Below are 25,162 nucleotides of genomic sequence, written 5' to 3'. Positions count from 1 at the left end.
ATGTCCGCGGGGAGGATTTACTGCAGCTCACAATAATGGCTTTTGTGTGAAGAATTTTTTGACAGAGAATCTGACATGATAGATGTATGGGAGCCACCATTGCTGATTGTTTGTGAGGGTGCAGGTTCTGGGATTTTCATCTTCATCCTTAAGACACTGACTTAAACTATGCAGCCATTGAAGTACCAAGACATCAGATATGCACTTCGTTGTTCCTAGCCAGTGATTCTAGAGGTAGTAATGGTAAGATCAGGGTGGCAGTCCTGGAACTTGTATCTGCACACCTAAGTCAGCAATGGTTGCTGTCTATGAGACAGACTCGTTTTAAGTACAAAATCACAAAAAAGCCAAACATGTCTGATGATTTTTGAGTACTGAGGCGTTCTCAACCAGTGTTGCATGGAACCCTAGGGGTCCTCCAATAGTTGCTAGGAGTCCCTTGAGCAGTGTACAATGACAGATTGATCTCCCACCTGCAATGACTGCCAATGTAATGGTAATTTCCCACTGACATTCAATGTACATGGTCAGTGCAAGGGGGCTTTTATTCCACTGACCACCAATGTATAGGGCCATTTTTCCACTAACCAACAATGTACAGGCGCATTTCTCCCCGAAACACCAATGTATGGGGGCATCTCTACACTGACTATCAATGTAAGAGGGTGTTTCTCCACTGACCACCATGTATAGGAGCTTTTCTATACTTACCACCAATGTATAGGAGCTTTTCTTCACTGACCACCAATGTATAGGAGCTTTTCTTCACTGACCACCAATGTATAGGAGCTTTTCTTCACTGACCACCAATGTATAGGAGCTTTTCTCTACTGACCACCAATGTATAGGAGCTTTTCTATACTGACCAATAAGCCATATCCTTTATTCTTTTATTACAAACTTTCACCAGCTTGCGGATCATCCTAATTTAATGTGACATTTAGATACAATAATTCTTTTAAAAAAAAAGGTAAAGAAAGGCTGACATGTCGATCTAGGAAAAAGGTTTCCATGCATACATTGGTAAGCATGAGAGAAAATCTGTGCTTCAAGAAACATGGAAGCAGCCATGTCTTCTGGCAACATAAGTTAGATGGTTCTCATGCAGATTCAGAGTCATTGACTTCAATAGTGTTGGCGTTAGATGGTCATCGTAGTTGCTGGCCACCTAACATTTTTAGGAGGATGTTGGCAATGGCATTCCCTATAATTATCTATTTAGTATGGGTTCCCTTAAAGGCAAATTCTGATGATCAGATTGTGCTGTCATGTCTGACTGTCCTCTGATCTTCATAGGTTTACTCAGTTCATTCTATTTTGCTTCTCTTTGATTTTTTCTTTTTTGGTAACTTCTTCATGTCCTTTAGCTGAGGTGTTTATGATCTCAGAAGATATGTCACAACACTTCTCGCAAGGATACAATAGAGCTGAGCAAGCGCCGATCTGTAGCCCAGGGTAACGGAAATAAACATACCTTCTCAGCAGAGACACTCAGAGCTAAACACATTAGGAAGCTACAAAATAATATCTGTCTCTTTTGTAAAGGGTTCAGGAAAATATGTACAAACCAAACCACAAAGTAGACCATCCTTAAAAAAAACAAAAGTGCTAGAAAAATATCATATGATGCAAGTACATATGAGATATGCTTTATAACTGCCCTCAAAATCTCTGTAGAAGCCCCTCCATCCCCCCAAATTATCTTGCAGTACCTACTTCCTGTGTACCGGAGAATGGCCATGTACTCCCCCATAAAGCACTGCTGTGCAGTATCCTACCTAGAGGAAACAAGAGTGCCATATGGGGACCAACCATTAGGTATGACTTCGATTGTATGATCAAGGGGCTCTAAGTATTAGGCCTTGCACATACTGACGCAGATACTGGGCACTTAGCAGACTGTTCTGATCCTCGCAAAGCAACCCACAAGCCAGAGGTGTGAATTCGAGGACTGAGCGGACAGTTTAGTTTGTCAATCAGTGGTTGGCTGGTGAGCTTGCGAAGCTTCAACATGTGATGTGATTTTTGGGGCACAGCTATCAAAAAGCTTGTACGGGTTCTGCTGGCGTTTGACCTCTTGAGCATCTTGTAAGGAGGAAGGTAAGAAACCTTCATTGCAGAAGTGACTTTGAGTTTCTCTTCTGTAATGAAAATTTTTGGATTCAGTTCCACTTTAACTCCTCCATTTGTATCTATATTATTTTCTAGCTGAAGGAAAAGTTAAAGTTCCAGACAACAGTGGTTTCTCTGTAGGAAGAGGAATCTATGCCGTGAAAGAGTTGATTGTCATGGCCTCATCTATTAGAAAATACCTATTGACATAGCTAGTAACATTAATTCTTGTGGTCTTAAAGAATGCAGCATAATGTGTTGGGACAGCTCTCATCTCATCTGCTTGCAGGAACAACTCCCAAAAATTACACAGCTGTCTCTTTTATTCTGGGAGCACAAATTCAAGTGGACCTGTCAACTGTGCACCCTGAGATTGCCCGTTTTCTGCACTGAACCTATAGTCGATGTGTGGCTGAACTTGAAGCTTGTATCATTGTGGGTTCCCCAATTAGCTGAATTGCTTTAATAAAATATATCTGCTTATAATATGGACTCTAAGTGACAAGGTAGAGAGATAGAGAGAGGGCAACAATGCTGTATTAGATTTCCCATCTTAGATTTGGCTGAACGAGAAAAATTGCTCCCTCCCCCCCACCCATGCTAGTGTGCATAGTTAGAGGAATCTTCCATGCCATATGAAGCCCTAAAAAGTGACTGCAGCTGATTGGCCGCAGTCACTGTTACGTGGACAATTGTCTACATTGCTCATTTAACAAAAGTCTATTGAAAAATTGGCTTCTGTGGAGCTGGATGGTGCCGGCAAGGTCTCACTGGGATTAAATTTGGTCCAGTTCATCAGGAAGCGGTTGAAAATCAATCCTTGTATGGCCAACTTTAGGTGCAGTAAATCTGTCACCAAATTTTTGGTGAAAGATGATTTCTGAATGGTTGTTATTGGTTACTGCAGATGGAATAGTATCCATTTGTCCTTTTTTTAAGAATAAAAATAGGGATAACATAATAATGAATATCTTTATATGTCACCGTCTTTACTTTGTGTTCAAGGGTTTGGGCCTTTTTGCTAAGTTCTAGAGAGTTGGTTCTACATTGCAGGACCTCTACTTAAATGGTTAGGCCATCTAAAACTGTTTTTTGGTTGATACTGGAGAGATAAAACTCAACTCCTTGATCTTGCCAAAAAAAGAAATCAATATACCTACCTTTTATTTACAGGTGTTTCTGGTCCTGTGACATCATATTTGCCCTTTTCTTTCTCTTGTGGTGGGATGAACCTAAATGCTGCAGAAAGTCCAGAGATTTCAGGGGGGTAGAGTTGGGTAGAGATTTGACACCCTGGGCTCACTGGAATTAGTTGAAAGGGCGCTAGGTGTCATTTAACCTGAAGATGATCATTGCTGGGACAGTGAGTCTGCGGAGGACTGCCCTGGAGAGGAAGTGAGTATAGCAGCCGGAGCTGCTTTTTTATATATTAAACAGCTGCTGGAGACTGGAGTTTTGTCTTTCACCCCTAAGCAGGAATTTGGCTTTAGATCACCTGATGGATTTTACTTCTTTCAGGGACTCTTGGTTAAATCTCTGTGCCAAGTTCCCGGGTCTGCACACCGGCTGTAACGATTTATGAGGGGTTCTTACCATGCCTGTGCTGAGTTCCGGGGTCTGCACACCCGCTGTGCCCTTTAGGAGCGGTTATATATAGGTATCTTGCTGCACTCATTAACGGTATAGGATGTTCCTTGAAAACCTGGTGGGTGCTCGTAGTGACGGATGGCGCAGTGAATATATACAAGTTTGCAAAAGGATGTCACCAGTACTGGAATGACAATACTTCATGGACTTTTGTTGATTTCACTTAAATGGTGTGCTGGTGATATCCTTTTGAGGGTTTCCCCCCATCACTGGGTTGCATTCCTAGGTCTGCACACCTGCTGTGACCATTGAGGGTTTCCCCCCATCACTGGGTTGCATTCCTAGGTCTGCACACCTGCTGTGACCATTGAGGGGTTTCCACCACCAACGGGCCGCATTCACGCGTCTTCATACCTGCTATGACCATTATAAGGTGCTCCCACCATCCCTGCCAACAGGATCGGCTCTTCTATGGCTTGCAAGGTTGGATCTACCATTAGCCACGTGAGGTTCTTCTTTGTATATTATTTTGTCCAAATGTTTTTCTCTGTCATCAGCACAAATAAAGTTATATGCATATGGTCACAATTGTTAGGTTAGGGCACTAAAAACATGCAAATATTTTGTATATAACAGTGTAACCCCAGCAGAGTTACTTACTAATAATGTGTATGCCTATAAGCTTCAGTAATACAATATGTCCCTAATGGCTACTCTGTGTTGATCACTAAAATTAAGGCAGAACGTGGGAGAATTGTGGCTGCAGTTACCTTCTGATCCAACTGTCCTTGGCTGGACCACATAATCATGATCCAACGTCCATTGGCACCTTTTTAGATTTCAAGATTACAGATTGAAATGCACGTTGCAGTTTTTAAACCTGCAGATACTTGAGGGATAGGGTGACCTCCTCCTATGGCGTTGACGTCTACAGACAGTCATAATGCCTGCAATGACTTTTACTGATAAATAACTTTGTAAATTGTAGCCCGTGGGTTGGAGACACTTATCCCACCCAGGTCAATTAAAGGATAATTAGAAAGCAAATATGGGGCGGCTTACACAGGTCTCCACAGAGTGTTCTATCAAGATAAGACAGGACATCCACTCACAGTGACTAATTCTGCACACATTATCTGATGGCACTTTGAAAGTGTTGTTTTTTTTTTTCTTTGTGCATTGCTCTAATGATAGCAATTTATATGATGGACAATCTCCAAAAAGATATTCTTAAGAATGGAAAAAAAAAAAAAACAGACTTAAAGAGAAATTATTGTTATTACACAGGATTTATACAGCACTAATAGTTTGTGCAGCACTTTACGAAATAAATGCAATTCAAGACCAGAGGGTTAGGAGGGCCCTGCCCTTGAAAGCTTACAATCTACTTTTGTATTGCATATTTAATGCAATGTGCCAGTTATTACATTCAAGCTGCATATACTCACTGGAAACTTTATTAGGTACACTTTGGTACACTAGTACTGGGTTGGAGCCCCTTTTTGTCTTCAGGACTGCCCTCATTCTTCATGGCATAGTAAATGGAAACATTCCTTAGAGAGTTTGGTTCATATTGATATGATAGCATCTCAAATTTTTTGCACATTTGTCGGCTGCACATCCATGATGCAAATCTCCCGTTCCACCGCATCCCAAAAGTGCTCTATTGGATTGAGATTTTGTGACTGTGGAGGTCATTGAATATAGTGAACTTGTTATCATGTTCTGGAAACCAGTTTGAGAGGATTTTAGCTTGGTGACATTGTGCATTGTCTCCCTTGGAAGTAGCCCTCAGAAGCTGGGTACACTGTGGTCATAAAGGGATGGAAAAAATACTCGGGTAGGCCGTGGCATTTAAACAATGTTCAAATGGTACAAAGGGGCCCAGAGTGTGCCAAGTAAATATCCCCCAGACCATTACACCACCACGACAAGCCTGAACCGTTGATACAAGGCAGGATGGATGTATCCATTCATGTTGTTTACACTAAATTCTGACCAGAACATCTGAATGTTGCAGCAGAAATTGAGACTCATCAGACCAGGCAACGTTTTTCCAATCTTCTATTGGATATTTTCTTTTTATTAGACCATTCTCTGTAATCTCCAGAGACGGTTGTGTGTGAAAATCTCAGTAGATCAGCAGTTTCTGAAATACTCAGACCAGCCCGTCTGGCACCAACAACCATGCCACATTCATAGTCACTTAAATCCCCTTTCTTTCCCATTCTGATGCTCAGCTTGAACTTCAGTAGATCAGCCTGATCATGTCTACATGCCTAAATGCATTGAGTTGCTGCCATGTGACTGTCTGACTAGATATATGTGTTAATGAGCAGCTGACCAGGTGTACCTAATAAAATAGCCAATGAGTGTTTGTTGCTGGGATTTCACCTAAGAAAGTCCATCACTGTCTTGTATACCTGTTGGCATCCTTTTTATAACTAACTGAGCTATATGGTCCCGTCCTTCTAGTTTGACAATTCTCTGCAGTCTTTTTAATCTGATCTCCTTACTATTTTGGTCTATTTTACATACACCCGGAGCAGGCTGTTGCTCTTGTTTTAAAGGTTAATGTTTGGTATACGAGTGCATGGCGTCAAATATTTAAATTAAATATTTCCTATTTATTTGCTTAAATGTAAACTTGCAAGGTCAGCTTTGCCCAAAAGGATTATACGAGTAGTCAGATTATGGGAGGAGACGAGCAGATACTACCACCCCACTTATAATATGGGAGAGCAAAAGCAACTGTAGCAGGTCCCAATCATTGCTCTTCCTGGAGATTTGCCAACAAAGCATTTTGTGTCCATCATGGGAAAGGCTTTTATGGATAACCAAAGCAGGTGGTATCGTGGCCCGCATAGCCAACTGACCTCCAGCACCCGTGTTGTGTGAACATGCAATAAACACCAGTGCATGGCTTAGCTGAACTTTAATGTTTATGTCAGTGGGTAAAAGAAGCGAGATTCTGGGCGATGTTAGCAGTGCAGCTTATCATGGGGAAACATGATCAGGGAAGGTCCCTGGAAGGATATTTTTTGACACAAAATAGTAATGTGATTTAGTAATATGTACATAGGCCTTATTGATTCATGTGAAGTATGACTTTTAATGAAAGTCCTCTCCAGACTAAGCAAAACCATTCTATAAACCGCACAATTTCCCAAGAGATAAGGTGTAGAAAATAAATTCTAGCAGCAGGTGTCGGGTGGTTGAAGCAACAGTAGTAGGAGTGATGTAACAGAGCAGTTGCTATATATAGACAGCAATTTGTTGAAATAACATTACTATTTAAGAACAAAATCAGTTGTATGGCATGTTGTGATATAAACTTTTTTTCCATTTTGTTTATGTGTTGTGTTCATCCCTTCCTTTTACTACAATATACAAGGAAAATCTGAACCTGTCCTGCCTATGGGCAGACACTGCAACATGCCTGCTGTTACATTCAAAAAGCATTAAAAGCATCTTCTGTGCCCCTCTCTGATTTACTTTCAGTTTGTTACTGGGACTTGACTTTTCTCTGACTTTGTAGCCAAGTCCTACTAACATCTTATCCTCTGTCCGATGAGGCTTCCTCAGTGGCCACTAAGGGCACTTTCAATGGCCAAGAGGTGTGGCAGTTGTTGGAGCTTAGCTATGGAGTCAGGGAAAGTCGGGCCTCAGTGACATATTAAAACTAAATCATGAAGGGACACAGAAGTGGCTTTCCAAAGACCACAGAAGGATATTGCCACAGAGAAGAGACTTAGACTGGCCATAGATGGCAGATGCCTCGCTAAGAACAGACAAGGAGGTGTTTGTCAGCACAGGAAGTAATGGGGAAAAAAATTTAATTTTTTTTTCTTATTATTCCTGGTCCAGTGTCAACCACACCCACCATATTTGGCCCATTGCAGGCATCACAGGCAGGGCTGACCCTATAATAAAGCAGCCTGAGGCATCTCATTTGGGGCGGCCAGTTGTTGGGGGGGTGACAGGAGACTGCTACAGTGTCCCAGGTTGCTTAAGAGTTAATGTCCCACCCAGCTCATTGACATCACTGGTTGCAATCAGTGAGCTGGGGCAGGACGCGAGACAGAGCAGCTAACAGCGCAGTCTGGCATCTACTGCTGGCCTAGACCAAAAGCCCATCCCCCCCTGAAATGAAATGGCCTCAGGCAGTGATTGCCATAAGGACGGCCCTGATCACAGACATAGGATATCAAGGGAAGTCTCCCCAATTGGGTCACAGAGATTAGCAGAATTTAAAGGAATTTATCAATAAATATTACAAGTTTGCTGAAGTTCCAGGTGAAAGGCTTCAGTAACTAGTAATACAAGCAAGCAATAAAAGCCTAACTGATATTGTAACTCTTCGACACTCTAACGCAAAAACAAATTGTCTGGCGTTGTGCTTTTATCATGCAACAGCCAATGAATGCTACATATCCGTAAGATATAATATATTTTTTAAATTTGATTGCGATGGTCTGGGTGTACTTACCCAGCCCGGTTCCCTGGCGTTGTTTACAGGAAGCCTTTCAGAGTTTGTCCTCTACATTTCCGTGACCACCAGATGACAATGTTCCCCCTAAGACCTCCTGATGTATGACCTGCAATAAGAATAAACATCTTTAACGTGAACTAGTATTAAACACCATAGATGAGCAATTGTTTACCGTGTGTCCAGCGTACGAAGCTACATTTTAGGGGATGAGAACTAACCAAGGCACAAAACGCAAAAGAATTGCATGATTAGCCGTCTTGTCGAGTCTAGCGCTAAACAAACACTGGCTGACGGCTCCATAACAAACAAACCATGTGAATTATACTGACTGGAAGGTAAAAAGTTGAGAGTTTAAATGAGCTCAAGCTGTTATTTGCAGACACGGACAATGTTTGAGACACACTTATTTTTATGGCTTTTTTTAAAGCATATGGAAGTGTATAAAGATAAATGCACCAAAAAATCTCCAAAAAATAAAAAGTCGCACGCTCTAATATTTCATTGGACCACCTTTAGTTTTGATTGCGGCACATAATCTCCGTGGCATCGCTTCGATAAGCTTATGCAATGTAATAAGATTTATTTCTGTCCAGAGTGGCAATCATTTTTCACCAAGATCTTGTAGTGATGATGGGAGAGTCGGAGCACTGTGTAAATTCTTCCCCAGCACATCCCAAATATTCTCAATGGGGTTAAGGTCTGGACTCTGTGGTGGCCAATCCATGTGTGACAATGATGTCTCATGCCCCCTGAACCACTCTTTCACAATTTGAGCCCAATGAATCCTGGAATTGTCATCTTGGAATATGCCTAATGTGCCATCAGGGAAGAGAAAATCCATTGATGGGAAAACCTGATCATTCAGTATATTCAGGTCGGCAGCTGACCTCATTTTTTGGGTCACATAACGCTGCTGAACCTAGGCCTGACCAACTGAAGCAACCCCAGATCATAACACTTATCCAATGGAAGGCTCTGACCTATGTGCCTAGCTAAATCCAGGTGGTGCCTTTTTTTCCGGATATGTATAAACCAACACAATAGTAAAAAAGTATCAATATCCAATATGGGCAAAGCAGTACTGCCATTTTTATGTGATATCTCCTCTATATCCACTATTATTTTCAAATTCATAATAGAAGAATTTCATCACCGATAATTAGGGTTGCACTGATAGCGGTTTTTCGGTATCGAGTAGGAGTACCGATATTTTTTTCCTGGTACTCGCTGATACTGTATACCGATACTGGCAGGACGAGGAACCATGGAGCCTGCTTTCTGGCCAATCAGGAAGCCAGGCAACGCGCCCGGCGGGCTGGTAATAACTCGCCGCCTAGCTTCCTGATTAGCCAGCTTCCCGGCCAATCAGGAACCTGGGCAAGGGAGCATGGAACCTGCTTCCTGGCCAATTGAGTCATTACCCGCCCCCCCGGCTTCCTGATTGGCCGGGAAGGCAGCTCCATGCTCCCTGATGACTCTCTACCCGGCTTCCTGATACTAGAAAGTTCCGGTATCGGGATAAGCATCGGAAGCATTTGGGCGAGTATTTGCCCAAATAGTCGGTATCAGCACCGATACTAGTATCAGTATCGATGCATCCCTACTGATGATGATACAACCGTTTGCCAGTTGGAGTTACATTTTATACCCTGATTATGGCTAGCGCCTTTAGGAATCCCCAGTTTTAGGCTTGTGGAAGGAAAAAAAGATTATTATATAGTCTGACCCAATAAAACAGTATTACTATTTGCTCCTTGGATCCGCCACCCGCACATGGTACAGTGTTCAGCACATGTATGTAAAACACTATAAACGTAGCAATAGCCTTTCAAGTAGAGTAATGACCCCAGACTTCCATGGGTGTTTTTATGCGCTCCATAAATAGCTTTAAATGGACCACAGTAACTTTTGGATTGTTTATGTGACTTGAGCTTAGTCATACTTTTTTCTACAAATCCAGTACAATAATTTTTGATCGCAGTAGACAATTGTAGGTAATGTATTTTGTGATTTTTAAGGCCAGAGTCATTCAACCAACTTTCTTTGATCCCAAGCCGTCATCACGCTGGCCTGGGATCATTACTTGAGTGCTGCTTAGTGCAAGAAAGGACCACCCACCACCACCACCACCATCAGACTGGTAGAACAGGGACCCCTGAGGTCATATATGACTGGCCTGAAGCCTGGGATTTTAAAGAGACCCTGTCACCATGCAATTTATTTCAACAAAACTCTTCCCATAAGATTAGATGCATTTACATTTGTTTTAAAAATTGGGACGGGAGAAGTTGAATGTCTACACATATATACTGTGCATTATTGTCTTTGCATCAAGGTGCATCTAGGCTAATGCTGACTATAAATGTAGAAACTTTATCCACTTTTTATCAACCGAGAATTGATAATATGATCGAAAAGTGGTTGCCTAAAAACAAGAAATCTCCCACCTACAAGTTCAATTGTTCACCTGTATCTAATTGATCAATCTGGGCTTTAAATTGACTGTCTCATTACAGGTAATTGTAAATAATCAATTAAAATAGAAAAGAAAAAAAAAACTATGGCAGTTTTGCTGAAAACGATTTTAAATCTCATCTCCTGGCTGTCTATTAATACCACTTACCGTATTTGCTGGCGTATAAGGCGACTGGGTGTATGAGACGATCCCCTAATTTTCCAGTTAAAACATAGGTTTTGGGCTATACTCGTCGTATAAGACTACCCCCCCTTCCGAGGCTTCATATTTCCATCTTCTTGCTGGAGCCATGATGGGGTCTTATCTACCAGCCATTTTGTTTAAATACACCCATGGATGTGCGGTAATACTGTATGTACGGTAGCTTCGGCTACATACAGTATACCGCGCTGAGCCAATCATGGCGAGCGATGTATTCTATTAATGAATACAAAGCCTGCTCGGATTGGCAGAGGTTATGTACATCGCTCGCCGTGATTGGTTCAGCGCGGTATACTGTATGTAGCCGAAGCTACCGTACATACAGTATTACCGCACATCCAGCGGGCTGACAGATTAGGGACGTTCGTTTTTGGCCAGCTTGGCCCAAACGAACTAAAGGTTCACATTGTATACCCCGCGTATAAGACGACCCCCGATTTTCAGGGGATGTTTTTAAGTAAATTATACAGTATTTCCACTTTCACTTGGTTAGGATTTCAATTCCAGCTCATTGGAAGGTTGTTGAAATTGCCGAAATGTTGCTACATACTGAATATGGCCAGCCTACAGATTTTTATTGTCACGGTGCTATTTCTGGCCGACCAAGGTTGCAATTTACGAATCAAAATGGGATTGTTACAGAAAATCAGCCTTTATCACGGTAATGGTCATTTGATTTCATAAATCTCCCTCTGGTCTGCATATACCAAAGTGAAACATTTTTTGACTCAATAAAATGGAACGGACTCCAGCTGAGGAGTCCATGTTGTCATAAATACATTAGAAGCCCATTTTACAAAAGCCCGGATTGCCATATTGCTAGTCTGAGCCTGATATTGATAAAGAAAATCTTGGATAACATTAAAAAAAATATATTTTTTAATGTCTGTATTAATTCCTTTAGGAAAATGACACCGAAAACCAACCCGAGGCCAATATGTACAAGGTGAAATGGTGCATGGCAGGGAGATAGCGATCGCATCTAATATTTCCACATTTTTTCCACTTTCACTGAGTCTCGCTGTTTGAACTGGAGAACAGAGCAATAACTCACAGTTAACGAGGCAGTCCCTACTTTCTATGTGAGAGATCCGTTGTAGGACTTGAAAGAAATGTCTGTGAAGTGTCAGTGTGCGATGTCAGACAGCTAAAGACTTTGCATCATCCTTTTCAACATGGCAAGCTTTATTGCACTATATTGTTTTTGGGGTTTTTTTTTAGCACACAATTACGAAAGTTACAAGGAGAGCAAATGACAAAGTCAACAATCATATTTGTCACAGTGCTAAATATAGACAAGATAGCTGGGTAATGGTGGTGTAACAGGAAGGTACATCTATGACATTTAATACATTTTTATATTATAGCTGAAATGTAAGAGGCATGGGTAAACTTACTTGTACCTTGAGCTTCTAGAAAGTTTTGGCTTTGGATGCACTCGTACTCGCCCAAATGCTCCAATACTTGCCCCCGATCCTGGAACTTCCGGCCAGAGGGAGATTTCCTCTTACCTGCAGAGCCACGAGGGAACATGGAGCTGGCTTCCCGGCCAATAAGGAAGCTGGGTGGTTGGTAATGGCTCACCGCCCGGCTTGCTGATTGGCCGGGAAGACGGCCAAGCATCGAGATGGTTTCCCGGCCAATCAGGAAGCCGACTCCATGCTTGCGGAAGTATCGGTACTCCGTATCGGCGAGTACAGAACGAAAAATATCGGTATTCGTACTCGATACCGAAAAACTGGTATCGGTGCATGCCTAGTTTGCTACATCTGCTATTCAGCGATGTGCCCACTATGAGGAGGGTCCCGGAAAGAATCTGCCCTTTTCTATGGAAAACAAATGGAAGCTACCAGCTCTAATGACTTTGTTCTTTGGCAGGGGGCTTACTGCCCATCATCAGAAAGAAGAATGAAGTCACCAGCACACCTGTTTACAACTTATTGATCTGTCTTTATTGACGTCAGATAATCATGCAATCACAGCGAAATGCTTTGGTGACTTCATTCTTCTTTCGTTCGGCACCATCCGCTGGTTACTGCAGCACCCACCAAAGGAACTCTGGGCAAAATATTGGTGAGGAGTGCAATGGGACATCCATGAGACTTCCTCATCGTCAGAGACCAGCTTCTCAAAAAGTAAACTTTCAGAAGAAAATCTAAGGTTCAGTGGACCATCTTGACAAAGAATTGACTTTCCTAGCCATGAATGTCATAAATCAATAAGTGCATATGATATCTGACTCTGCTGATATGTTTCAAACATCCTATATGAATATATTATTCTAAGTTAAATGTTATGGATATATAGGGTTGCCACCTTTTCTTCCAGCGAAACCCGAACACTCTAGCGACACACGGAAATTTTTAGGGGAGAATGAGTCGTGGCTTACTAATATTTAAATAACGCCGCCCATTCATATGTAAATATCACAGTTCAAACTATTTTCAGTGGGGGGACCAGAAGCCCCTATCTTAATGTTGGTTGCCCCTGTCTGCCTGACATCTTGTGTGTCCAGGTTTCAGCTGCCATGACACCCTGACACAGCATTCAAAACCCGAACTGTCCGGGTGAATCCTGGACAGGTGGCAACCCTATGGATGTAAATGATCATGTATGGCCAAATGAAGCACTGGACAGATCACCCTAAAATTGTACAACTGCAGAATAAATAACTGCCATACATGATTTTATTATTCCAGTAAAGCATTTTGTTGAACCTTTGTGGATTCCTCTGGAACACGGCCATGTGTATAGCCGGCGTTTATCACAGGTTCTGTCGCCTACCCCTTGGCCTTCTATACTGTCTACTTCCCTCCAGGCACTTCCACAAATAAACATCTCTGATCCCTAATCCCTTGCCATTGTCTGTGTCTACAATGGTCGGGGCACAGGTTATCTACAGAATGTAACTCGATCAGGCTGATGTGTGGTCTCCTAATGTGGCTGTTACTCTTGTCCTGTCTATTTTGAGTGTCACGAATGTATCACAGGAACAAATGTATTACTTATTAAAAAAAAAAACACACTTGGATTCACTTCCACAACTGAGGAGTTTGTGCTTTGTCTCATAGTGTTGGCTGTCCACCCGTCATTTATCACACAGGGCCCTTTGTTGGCTCGGGGTGCAGGCTTGTGGGTGCGCAATCTCATTGGATGTTTAGAGAAGGGTTTTAACCTCTCTTGTTTTGTTTTTTGTTGTGTGTCCCAATGGGGAGATTTCACTTCACTCCCTGTTACAATGTCAGGAGAAAGAGAGAGAAACCTCTAGGCTAGGTTCACACCTAGGCGACACCTCACCGCGCGTCCTGGGTGTCGTGCGGTGTAGTGCAGGTGTGAACGTAGCCTTAGGCTAGGTTCCCACCTCAGCAACACCCAGGACGTGCGATCGTGTGCTAGTGCACACAACAGTTGCCGCGCGGCCCCATTGATTTCAATGGTGTGACATCCGTGTGGCAATCGATAAATAAAAAAGGTAAAAGTACCTTTTTTTTACGACGCGCTACTTTTTTAGCCGCTATCGGGAAACTGCACGATCCACCTGGCGCGACTGGGTTGCCATTAGCAAATAGTGGCATCCACAGCACGATCAGGAGTCGTCCAGGTGTAAACCTAGCCTTACAGGGTGAGGGGAATTCCCCTCCTTAGACCATTGCCACTAGAATAGGAAGATTTACCCTTACTTCCTCTCGGTGACCACCGTAACAATTTGGATTATCTATCACTTTATGTCCCAGTGCCAATGGGACATAAAGAGCAGTTAATAGCCTGACAGGGGTTCCAATGCTTCCCCATTCTATGCAAAATTGAAAAAAGCGTAACCTATATATACATTGTAAGAATACATTGTATGCTCATGGATACCTTTTATTTGGAAAACCCACATTTCCTCTACATGTGTATGAATTTAGATAATTTGCTGGACTTGCACTTTCCAGGGGAGTAACATGCAAAGTTAATGTGAAATGTCTGTTAAAGCTGAAGTTTAGTCTGCTTATATTTTACCTTCCCTGCCCCCCCCCCCCTTCCTCATCAACATGCTAATGACATTTTTAAGTAAAACCTTTCTAATTGCATACATTGTTTTAGACCCAATTACATCATCACTGGTCCGTATGTAATGCAGGTAGATCCAGTAATGTCATCAGTGGCCCTCTACGCTTTTTTATGCAATGCAGGCAGATCATGACTGGTGAGAGGGACTGGCAGAGTGCTGTGATGTTTTCAGGAATCCATGTACAGCACCCTGCCAGTCCCTCTCACCAGTCATGATCTGCCTGCATTGCAAAGAGAAGCACAGTACTCCTTTTCAAGAGCCTTCAGTCCTGATACAAGTAGTGGGTTGATTCTTTTTGGAAGATATTGCTAGGCAGCCTGCTATTGTACACAGAGCATCCTAGATAGGGCCCACATGTGATGCCGAGTCTCCATGATTGAAGGAACTGAATTCCAATGAATGAATGGGGCAGACCAGGGACATTAAAGCTGGGAAGGAAAGGGATAGATGATGCCTTACAGCCTTCAACTGGGAAATGAGGTGGGCTCTGTCTGACTTGCTGCAGCTTCTAATGCACATTGCGAGAAGCTCACAGATATCAGAGTAACCAGAGCAGGTACAACTGTGCAAGACTGAAGGGAAAGCCAGAGTTCAGATTGAAGGTTTGTTTTATATTGGTTGTGATTCCATAAAACCATCTTTAAACCTTTTCCCAGGCTTTTAAGCCATAGAGCATTCCTTGAATTGAGCAGCACAGAGGTGTTCCTGAGCGAGCTCACAACAGACCTGTCACTCTATCCGCTGACAAGTATTAACCTGTTACCAAAAAGGAAAAAGCCTCAGGAAATTTTTCGAATGACTCCAAAGCCAGCAAGTCCTTTAAGACTCCTGTAACTAGACACCTTGAATCCTAAAATGCAGCTGATGCCTCTATCCGTCTTACCTGTGTGATGCTTCAGTCCCTCTTACCTGTGTTTTTTTTTCTTCTTCTTCTCCCCTCTCTCTCCTCCCCCTATTCCACCGTCTGCAGTCTCAGTTCAATCTGCTGAACAACACCATGGATCAGAGCATTGGTAGCCGAGCAGCGTCCACCAGTCCGTACAACCCGGAGCACAACTCGAATGTCCCCACGCATTCTCCCTATTCGCAGCCCAGCTCGACCTTTGACGCCATGTCACCCGCACCGGTCATCCCCTCCAACACAGACTACCCAGGACAACACAACTTCGAGGTCACGTTCCAGCAATCCAGCACTGCAAAATCAGCCACATGGACCGTAAGTCACTTCTTATGTTCTTCTCTAAAATGTTTTGTCTATGCATTGACATTTGGGGTGGTCTGGATATTGGAGATGGAGCCGTAGCATTTCATGTGTGTCATTTTGGGGATGTAGGGATAAGCTCTGGTTTTGCTCCGAAGTTCTTCTTCTAAAACTTTGTAAACAAGACTTGACGGGCTGAGTCAATGCTGGACTCATCCTTGAAGTGAGTAAAGCTGGCCATGCACTGGTAGAACTTCATTCCAACCTTCGTTCTAAAATTGTTTATCTTGTCATCACTGAGTTTACCCAAGTCCCTAAAATTTCATCCAGAATTGCTACTTGAATGGAAGTGGTACTAAACAGGTTTCTCTTGTGCTGAGCACATGCACATTACAATACGTACATTTCCCCCTGAATGGCAATCACATTCATGGTTAGAATTTCCTTTCCTTGGATAAGAAACAAGAAAAATTTGTATCCTGTGCCTTCCATTTTCCATCGATTTGACCCCAATGACCATTACAAAATTAAACGAATGTTCCAAAAATGAAAATTTAAATGGTGCATGGCCAGCTATAGCCACAGTAGTTGAAGGCCATCAAGGTCAGTTTGTAGGTGGCCAGCATGACCTCTATATGGCTTCTATTGAATAGCAATCTACGGATGTGCAAAGATAAAACTAACCAGCCAGGTTCTTCTTTTGGAAAGAACGTCTGTAGCAATATAACAGTCTTAGGGCCTGTTCACATGAGTTTCAGGTCCTGATCAGGCCCGGATCAGGTGCGGATCTGCAGACGCGGTGCTATGTGTTTTTGATGCGTTCCAGTAAAAAAAAAAATTGTGCAGGCCCTTAAGCATCATAATTTGGTATAAGGAAGACAAAACGTAGCAGCATGAGGGCAATCTGTGACTATGGCTGGACATTGCAGATACAAGAAGGTCGTGGAGACATGAAGGGTTGAGGTGGTGGGACTGTCCTGCAGAACGAGGGGCACTTGGAATCTAAATATCTCTTGAAAAGGTCAGTGCAGGGAGGAAAGGTAAGCTACAGAGGAGCTGATGTATGGAAAGGGCATTAGGAAAATTTCTTGTTGCTTATAACAACTCCTCAGGATCCTCTTTTTTCATTTTCTTGCTTGGGCTGTAAAAATAACAATTGGAAGCTGATTAGTTGTTACCGACAACTAGAATTCTCTAATAGCGTAGTTTCTTTATGTCATTGGCTCCAGTGTGTTTTCTGTGAAAATTTTGAGTTCTTATGAAGTTGGAAATCACTTTTGTCTGCTACATTTTACCTGTGCCGTATTTTTATAATGGCATTGCATGTAGAGATCATTGGGTTTTCTGTCTGGTCCCTATCTTTATTTCAGATGCTGCACTTGACCCGTGTGTTGAATGATTGCTGAGATAAGGAAAACAGCTTCATGGCTGGTCACTGACAGATCGTTTTTATTCATGCTGAGCAGACTATATAGGCATGGGATTGGGAAAGAGTAAAGCACAATTACCATACAGGTGTACTAAGGAAAGGGCATCACATGTATAGGAAATGAGCAGATATAAATGTGCGGTTTTTTTAATGACTGAATTAAAGAATAAAAGCAGAGGCAATCTTCTTTTTATGCATTGAATTGGACCTTTCAGTATCTTTACAAGTCTGTGAGAATAAATATACAGCAACAGTATTTATATCTTTTATCATTGCACAACAGTTCTTGGGATCCAGTCCAATGACTTTGCCTTGGCTGACTCTGCTGAAGGCAGGAGGAAGCATTTCCTAATTCTCCTCTCTCTCGGTGATCAGTCTGCAACACTACCTTTGTAGTAAGTCACAAGGTTAGAGGCTGCAGCAGGAGGCAATCTGATCACCTGCTTCTCCCATCACAGGTCAGTGAGTGCCCGCTTCTCCCATCACAGGCCAGTGAGTGCCCGCTCCTCCAGTCACAGGCTAGTGAGTGCCCGCTCCTCCAGTCACAGGCTAGTGAGTGCCCGCTCCTCCAGTCACAGGCTAGTGAGTGCCCGCTCCTCCAGTCACAGGCTAGTGAGTGCCCGCTCCTCCAGTCACAGGCTAGTGAGTGCCCGCTCCTCCAGTCACAGGCTAGTGAGTGCCCGCTCCTCCAGTCACAGGCTAGTGAGTGCCCGCTCCTCCAGTCACAGGCTAGTGAGTGCCCGCTCCTCCAGTCACAGGCTAGTGAGTGCCCGCTCCTCCAGTCACAGGCTAGTGAGTGCCCGCTCCTCCAGTCACAGGCTAGTGAGTGCCCGCTCCTCCAGTCACAGGCTAGTGAGTGCCCGCTCCTCCAGTCACAGGCTAGTGAGTGCCCGCTCCTCCAGTCACAGGCTAGTGAGTGCCCGCTCCTCCAGTCACAGGCTAGTGAGTGCCCGCTCCTCCAGTCACAGGCTAGTGAGTGCCCGCTCCTCCAGTCACAGGCTAGTGAGTGCCCGCTCCTCCAGTCACAGGCTAGTGAGTGCCCGCTCCTCCAGTCACAGGCTAGTGAGTGCCCGCTCCTCCAGTCACAGGCTAGTGAGTGCCCGCTCCTCCAGTCACAGGCTAGTGAGTGCCCGCTCCTCCAGTCACAGGCTAGTGAGTGCCCGCTCCTCCAGTCACAGGCTAGTGAGTGCCCGCTCCTCCAGTCACAGGCTAGTGAGTGCCCGCTCCTCCAGTCACAGGCTAGTGAGTGCCCGCTCCTCCAGTCACAGGCTAGTGAGTGCCCGCTCCTCCAGTCACAGGCTAGTGAGTGCCCGCTCCTCCAGTCACAGGCTAGTGAGTGCCCGCTCCTCCAGTCACAGGCTAGTGAGTGCCCGCTCCTCCAGTCACAGGCTAGTGAGTGCCCGCTCCTCCAGTCACAGGCTAGTGAGTGCCCGCTCCTCCAGTCACAGGCTAGTGAGTGCCCGCTCCTCCAGTCACAGGCTAGTGAGTGCCCGCTCCTCCAGTCACAGGCTAGTGAGTGCCCGCTCCTCCAGTCACAGGCTAGTGAGTGCCCGCTCCTCCAGTCACAGGCTAGTGAGTGCCCGCTCCTCCAGTCACAGGCTAGTGAGTGCCCGCTCCTCCAGTCACAGGCTAGTGAGTGCCCGCTCCTCCAGTCACAGGCTAGTGAGTGCCCGCTCCTCCAGTCACAGGCTAGTGAGTGCCCGCTCCTCCAGTCACAGGCTAGTGAGTGCCCGCTCCTCCAGTCACAGGCTAGTGAGTGCCCGCTCCTCCAGTCACAGGCTAGTGAGTGCCCGCTCCTCCAGTCACAGGCTAGTGAGTGCCCGCTCCTCCAGTCACAGGCTAGTGAGTGCCCGCTCCTCCAGTCACAGGCTAGTGAGTGCCCGCTCCTCCAGTCACAGGCTAGTGAGTGCCCGCTCCTCCAGTCACAGGCTAGTGAGTGCCCGCTCCTCCAGTCACAGGCTAGTGAGTGCCCGCTCCTCCAGTCACAGGCTAGTGAGTGCCCGCTCCTCCAGTCACAGGCTAGTGAGTGCCCGCTCCTCCAGTCACAGGCTAGTGAGTGCCCGCTCCTCCAGTCACAGGCTAGTGAGTGCCCGCTCCTCCAGTCACAGGCTAGTGAGTGCCCGCTCCTCCAGTCACAGGCTAGTGAGTGCCCGCTCCTCCAGTCACAGGCTAGTGAGTGCCCGCTCCTCCAGTCACAGGCTAGTGAGTGCCCGCTCCTCCAGTCACAGGCTAGTGAGTGCCCGCTCCTCCAGTCACAGGCTAGTGAGTGCCCGCTCCTCCAGTCACAGGCTAGTGAGTGCCCGCTCCTCCAGTCACAGGCTAGTGAGTGCCCGCTCCTCCAGTCACAGGCTAGTGAGTGCCCGCTCCTCCAGTCACAGGCTAGTGAGTGCCCGCTCCTCCAGTCACAGGCTAGTGAGTGCCCGCTCCTCCAGTCACAGGCTAGTGAGTGCCCGCTCCTCCAGTCACAGGCTAGTGAGTGCCCGCTCCTCCAGTCACAGGCTAGTGAGTGCCCGCTCCTCCAGTCACAGGCTAGTGAGTGCCCGCTCCTCCAGTCACAGGCTAGTGAGTGCCCGCTCCTCCAGTCACAGGCTAGTGAGTGCCCGCTCCTCCAGTCACAGGCTAGTGAGTGCCCGCTCCTCCAGTCACAGGCTAGTGAGTGCCCGCTCCTCCAGTCACAGGCTAGTGAGTGCCCGCTCCTCCAGTCACAGGCTAGTGAGTGCCCGCTCCTCCAGTCACAGGCTAGTGAGTGCCCGCTCCTCCAGTCACAGACCAGTGAGTGCCTGCTCCTCCAGTTTAATATATCAACTCACCCTAAAATCCATGGGGTCACACTGGGTTTTTATTGTACCCCTCTCACCCTGCATGTTGTACAAATCTCTCTGGATGCTTCTAATTCCCCATAAAACCCAACCGGGTTCTCTTCATTGCATAGTTGACAGCTGTCCCATATTTGTTGATGAACTGGCTGAAAAACATTCAGTGGGGGATCCCTGTCGGCACCCTTTGCTTCGGCATCCTTCAATCATAAAATCAAAGGAACTGGTCGGAAAATATTTGGGCAGACAGTGATGGCGGCCAATCAGCTGCTGTCACTGTTCATGTATTCTGACAGTGCTGTCAGAATATAACACGCCAGCAGAAGATTCGTCCATCCATGCTGTTCCTTGTGAATAGAGGAGTCCATTATCATTTTTTTTCCCCTTAAGCCGGCAGGTTGAATGATAAAAACATAACCATGTATGGCCAGCTTGTGTTGGAGGAACTGTCTGTGTTGTTCAGGATAACCAATCGGATTGTCTCTGAGATGGAACACTTTTGGCTTTATTCAGACATTAGGCTTGTAGAGCTTTCTCTTCTATTGTTCTCACTCCAACCACACATCTTCCACAAAGCAATTGGGCTTTCACAGTGTACACAGGGCAACCTCTCGGTTTGTTTTCCTCCGTTCAGGAGAACATGTACTCACTCCATTCATTCCTGTTTACTTGCCCCAGGCACGGGTGACTTGACATGGAGTAATTCCCACTTCAAAGGCCCGTGACATCATAAAACATTCCTGGAGGATGCTGTGACTTCCATTAGCTAGACAAACAACAACCCCTAGCTATCACTCTTACTTAGCATACATGCACTGCGTTCCATGGATGGCGAAAATTTGTTTTTTTTTAAAATGAATTTGTTAACCATTTTTTTTACCAATAATAGAAATATAGAAAATATAGTCACCCGATCCTTGATCCTGCCTAGATGCTAGACCAGTGCCCCCAGCCACGTCTCTCCCTGGGCTCTGGCAGTCTAAAGACCCATGACGTCATCATGTCCAAGGGCTGGTTCACACCAGCTCTGGTGCGTTCCAGCACGATTTGCTACTGATGCGCATCCCAGCCAGCTTCCTGCATTCAGGGGCTGGAGGGAGTGTCACGGTGTGTAGAAGTCAATGGCACCGCAGCCACACACAACCCCCCCAGTGCGATCCAGTGTTCCGGTCCAGTGCGATTAAAAAAAATAATGCAAGCACTATTTTTTCAGATTGCACTGCACCGGAAACGCAGGCACTAATGTGCCACGCATTCTAGTGCAGGCAATCGCACTGCAGGTGGGGGGAAGGGGGTGTAGCTGCATTGCCATTGACTTCAACGTACCGCCATGCCCCCTCCCACCCCTGAACGCAGGGATGCTCTCTAGTGCGTTGATGGTGTGAACTGGCCCTGATACAAATCTATTGGACACAAGAAAAACAAGAGATATACCAAAGCCGGGCGGGTTATTAGAGAGAGGTGATCGCTGATCCCCGCAGGACTGAGGATTGGGTGAGTATTTCTTCCTTTATTAGGGTTAATGAGCAGTTAACCCTTGCAATGCGGGGGTACCCCTACTGCAAGAGTTACGTTTTTTTTTTAATTTCTGGAGTTCTTTAACCGCTTGAAGACCAGGTGTTTACAGCTGGCTCTGCCTCTAAATAGGCAGAGCCAGCTGTCACTCGCAGCTGGGCAGATCTCCACATCGATGTCGGGATCCGCTCCGGCTGCGGCGTCTCAGTATACCGCGAGCTGTAGCTCGCGGTATACTGAGCATAGGGTGACGGGAGGACGCTAGTTTGTGTCCTCCCGTTACCCTAAGGAGAACTATGGGGGAAAGCCCTGACCCCATAGTTCTCCTTTTAACTCTTCACATGACCTTAACAATTAATTGCCAGTGGGTTTGTGTAAATGTTTTGGGGGTTTTTTTTTTGGCATTTAAATGCAGTGTTGCCCAACCGCCTGTGTTTCAGTGTGAAATGCAGAGTTTGACGTTCTTTGCTTGCAGTACAAACATATTTCTATAGAACCTGCTGCATCCAAGAAATGCAAGAAAACCAGACCCAACTCAACCTCAGATGTGTCATACACCATTGCCCTGAATGTGACTCTGATGACATGCACTTCATCCGCTCTAACATTAACTGCACCATAACACAGCCTAACGTTCCATAACAATTAAATTCCTCATGTAACCCCAAAAATTACCCCTTCACCTCACCTTAAAGGATAACTGAACTTATAGTAAAGGTATCCTTTAAATTACCCTCTCCCTTTTCCCAGTTAAGTGTTATACTTAAAGTGATATTAAAGTCTACAGTTTTTAAGCTATTTCAAATGCTAATGAAATCACTGACAATGGATGCTGCTCCTTGATGTTGAAAGTATTAGCTTCCTGCAGAATCAGCTTATCCCCTGAGCACTGGCCCTGATATCCTGTTTTAGGGGGGCTCCTTTCCCTCGGAGGGTCCTATGGAGCCACCCCTGTGTGTGCTAGTAAGCTGTGTGTGTCTCCACAAACATCCTAATAAAGGGACCCTGTGCAGCCCCGAAAAGTTGCTGTCTTTGTGACAAAATATCTACACCTCCATAAACATACGGTTCGAATGCATCTCTTCGGTGTGCCAGTGACAAATGGTTACTACATTGATCTGGGTGATGCCATCCACTATCACTTCAGCACCCAATACCAATGGGTATAGCGGTCAGGAGTGTGGTAGGATACACACTGGACTCCATAAACACACACGCACAGCAAGGCAAGTCACTCCCCTCTTCCACTCTTCTTTCCCAAGCTAGTAGATGGACATCTACTGGAGACTGCTCTGTTCTTGTGATCTTCAGGAAGTTCAGGGAAGCTGAGCTGAGAGCTCTATTTGTAAACATGTTAAGACTGTAAGTGCTTGAGCAAAAATGTAAAGAGATGCTGGGCGATGTATAATTGATCTGGATTAATTAATACTACTTAAATTGGCCTTGCTCCTTTAAATCTTTTGCTGTAGGGCCCGCTGGGAGTTTCTTGGCCGGGCTCTTCCACACATGCATGAACCAATCCCCATTCATCTATGGGGAGGCCATCCACCACTACTCATCGTCTCTATAGCAATTAATGCAGAAGGGTACAGTTATCCTATTACACTTAGGGTGTATTTATAAAGCTTTTGCAGAGCTCTTCACTGTGCGAATGTCTGTGTTGTAGATTTGCACTGTATTATGGCCACTAGATGGAGCCAAGCATCATAGGAATTCCCTTTGCTCATTGGCTATATCTAGTGGCCATAATGCAGTGCAAATCTACAACACAGACATTCACACAGTGAACAGCTCTACAGACGGTTTATACACACACACTTTATGCAATCCTTTTCTTAACCTTAACCAAAGACTAAATCAATCCTTTTACTCTTGTGACTTAAAGGAGAACTATGGGGTTAAGGCTTTTCCCCATAGTTCTCCTTAGGGTAACGGGAGGACACAAACTAGCGTCCTCACGTCACCCTAGGCTCAGTAGACCGCGAGCTGTAGCTAAGACGCCGCAGCTGAAGCGGATCCCGACAATTATGTCTGGATCGGCCCAGCTGCTTGACTGACAGCTGGCTCTGCCTATCTAGAGGCAGAGCCAGCTGTACCCGCCCCCTCCCCCGTCCGTTCCGCCAGATAGCGCTGGAGGATCTGAGCGGGGAGGGGGGAATCCAGCCCCTCCCCTGTTACGGCAGAGAGCCGTGACAGGATCGATAGGTGAGCGAACGCCGGTATGTGTTTGCTCGCCTCCCGATCTACTGAGCCGACCTGTGACAGTCTCATTGTCACAGGTCGGCTAGAACTATGAGGTGAGTGAAAAGCACTCACCTCATAGTTCTCCTTTAACATAGTTCTCCGTTAACTCCTTTAACGCCACAGGAAATGAGAGGAAATCTTCCCTACAGGAACATAGATTACAATACAATCATTACAAGTTTTGATGGACGGAGTGGAGGAAGCAGTCATCCAAAATGGATGTTATTGGTGAAACGTTGTTGTTTCCCCAAAATAACTGCATGTATTTATGTCACAATCATTCTGGCAGAATTTTATTTACTCATTGCTTTACATACTGCACATTCACATCAGCCCCTGCCCTACAGGAGCTTACAATGTAAGGTCCCTATCCCACGTACACACTAGGGCCAATTTAGACAGGAGTCAAATAACCTATCAGCATGTCTTTGGAGTGTGGGAGGAAAACCAGAGGAAACCTACACAAACACAAGGAGAACATGCAAACTCCATCAATATATTGGCAAGCAGAACACCTGACTCCTAGGCTTCCCCTTTCCTCTCCCAGTCTGAACTCTGCTGTACAGGGGATTGGCTGATACTAGGACTGATTCGGGTACATACATCGCTTGCACTAAAAGAATATATTTAATAATGATTAATAATGAATTCAGAGCGGCAGCTCATTGCCACATGTTGCATTGTGTCAAAACATGCTGCGCACAAGTGCAACATGTCCTGTATTTTCTATTCAGAGTGTTGGCGTGAACTGCAACCATAGGACATAGGGCACAATTTGCCTTGGTCTCACCTTGGGACTGCATCGGGCAATGCTACCCAATGCAATCTGATGCTGTTGGTGTGATGGAGCCTTAAAAACATAATATTACCTACTAGGAAGGATGTGTAGATTGCATTCGATTTACCACTTGCATTTGAATAGCTTATTCCCGGTGATAACACGCAGGATCGAGGTGCTACAAACACTGCAAATTAAAATTTGGCACCTCATCTCCATACCCCACCACCCCCGCCCCGCCCCTCCCTGCACCTCAA

The 25,162-nt window shown here is 45.1% G+C and overlaps 1 protein-coding gene across 2 annotated transcripts in view; it reads left to right on the top strand.

Annotated features, from left to right (window-relative positions):
• Positions 1 to 25,162, top strand: part of TP73 (tumor protein p73) — an 88,969-nt gene that overhangs the window by 32,240 nt on the left and 31,567 nt on the right. For both annotated transcript variants that reach the window (XM_018576886.1, XM_018576893.1), the window contains one exon: positions 15,893 to 16,138. In XM_018576886.1, coding sequence (XP_018432388.1) covers positions 15,893 to 16,138 — 246 coding nt within the window. The remainder of the gene's footprint in view (positions 1 to 15,892; positions 16,139 to 25,162) is intronic.

Source organism: Nanorana parkeri, unplaced genomic scaffold, assembly GCF_000935625.1.
Source record: "Nanorana parkeri isolate BGI_ZX_2015 unplaced genomic scaffold, ASM93562v1 scaffold5, whole genome shotgun sequence".
Classification (NCBI taxonomy): Eukaryota; Metazoa; Chordata; class Amphibia; order Anura; family Dicroglossidae; genus Nanorana; species Nanorana parkeri.
This window is presented reverse-complemented; position numbering and strand designations above follow the sequence as displayed.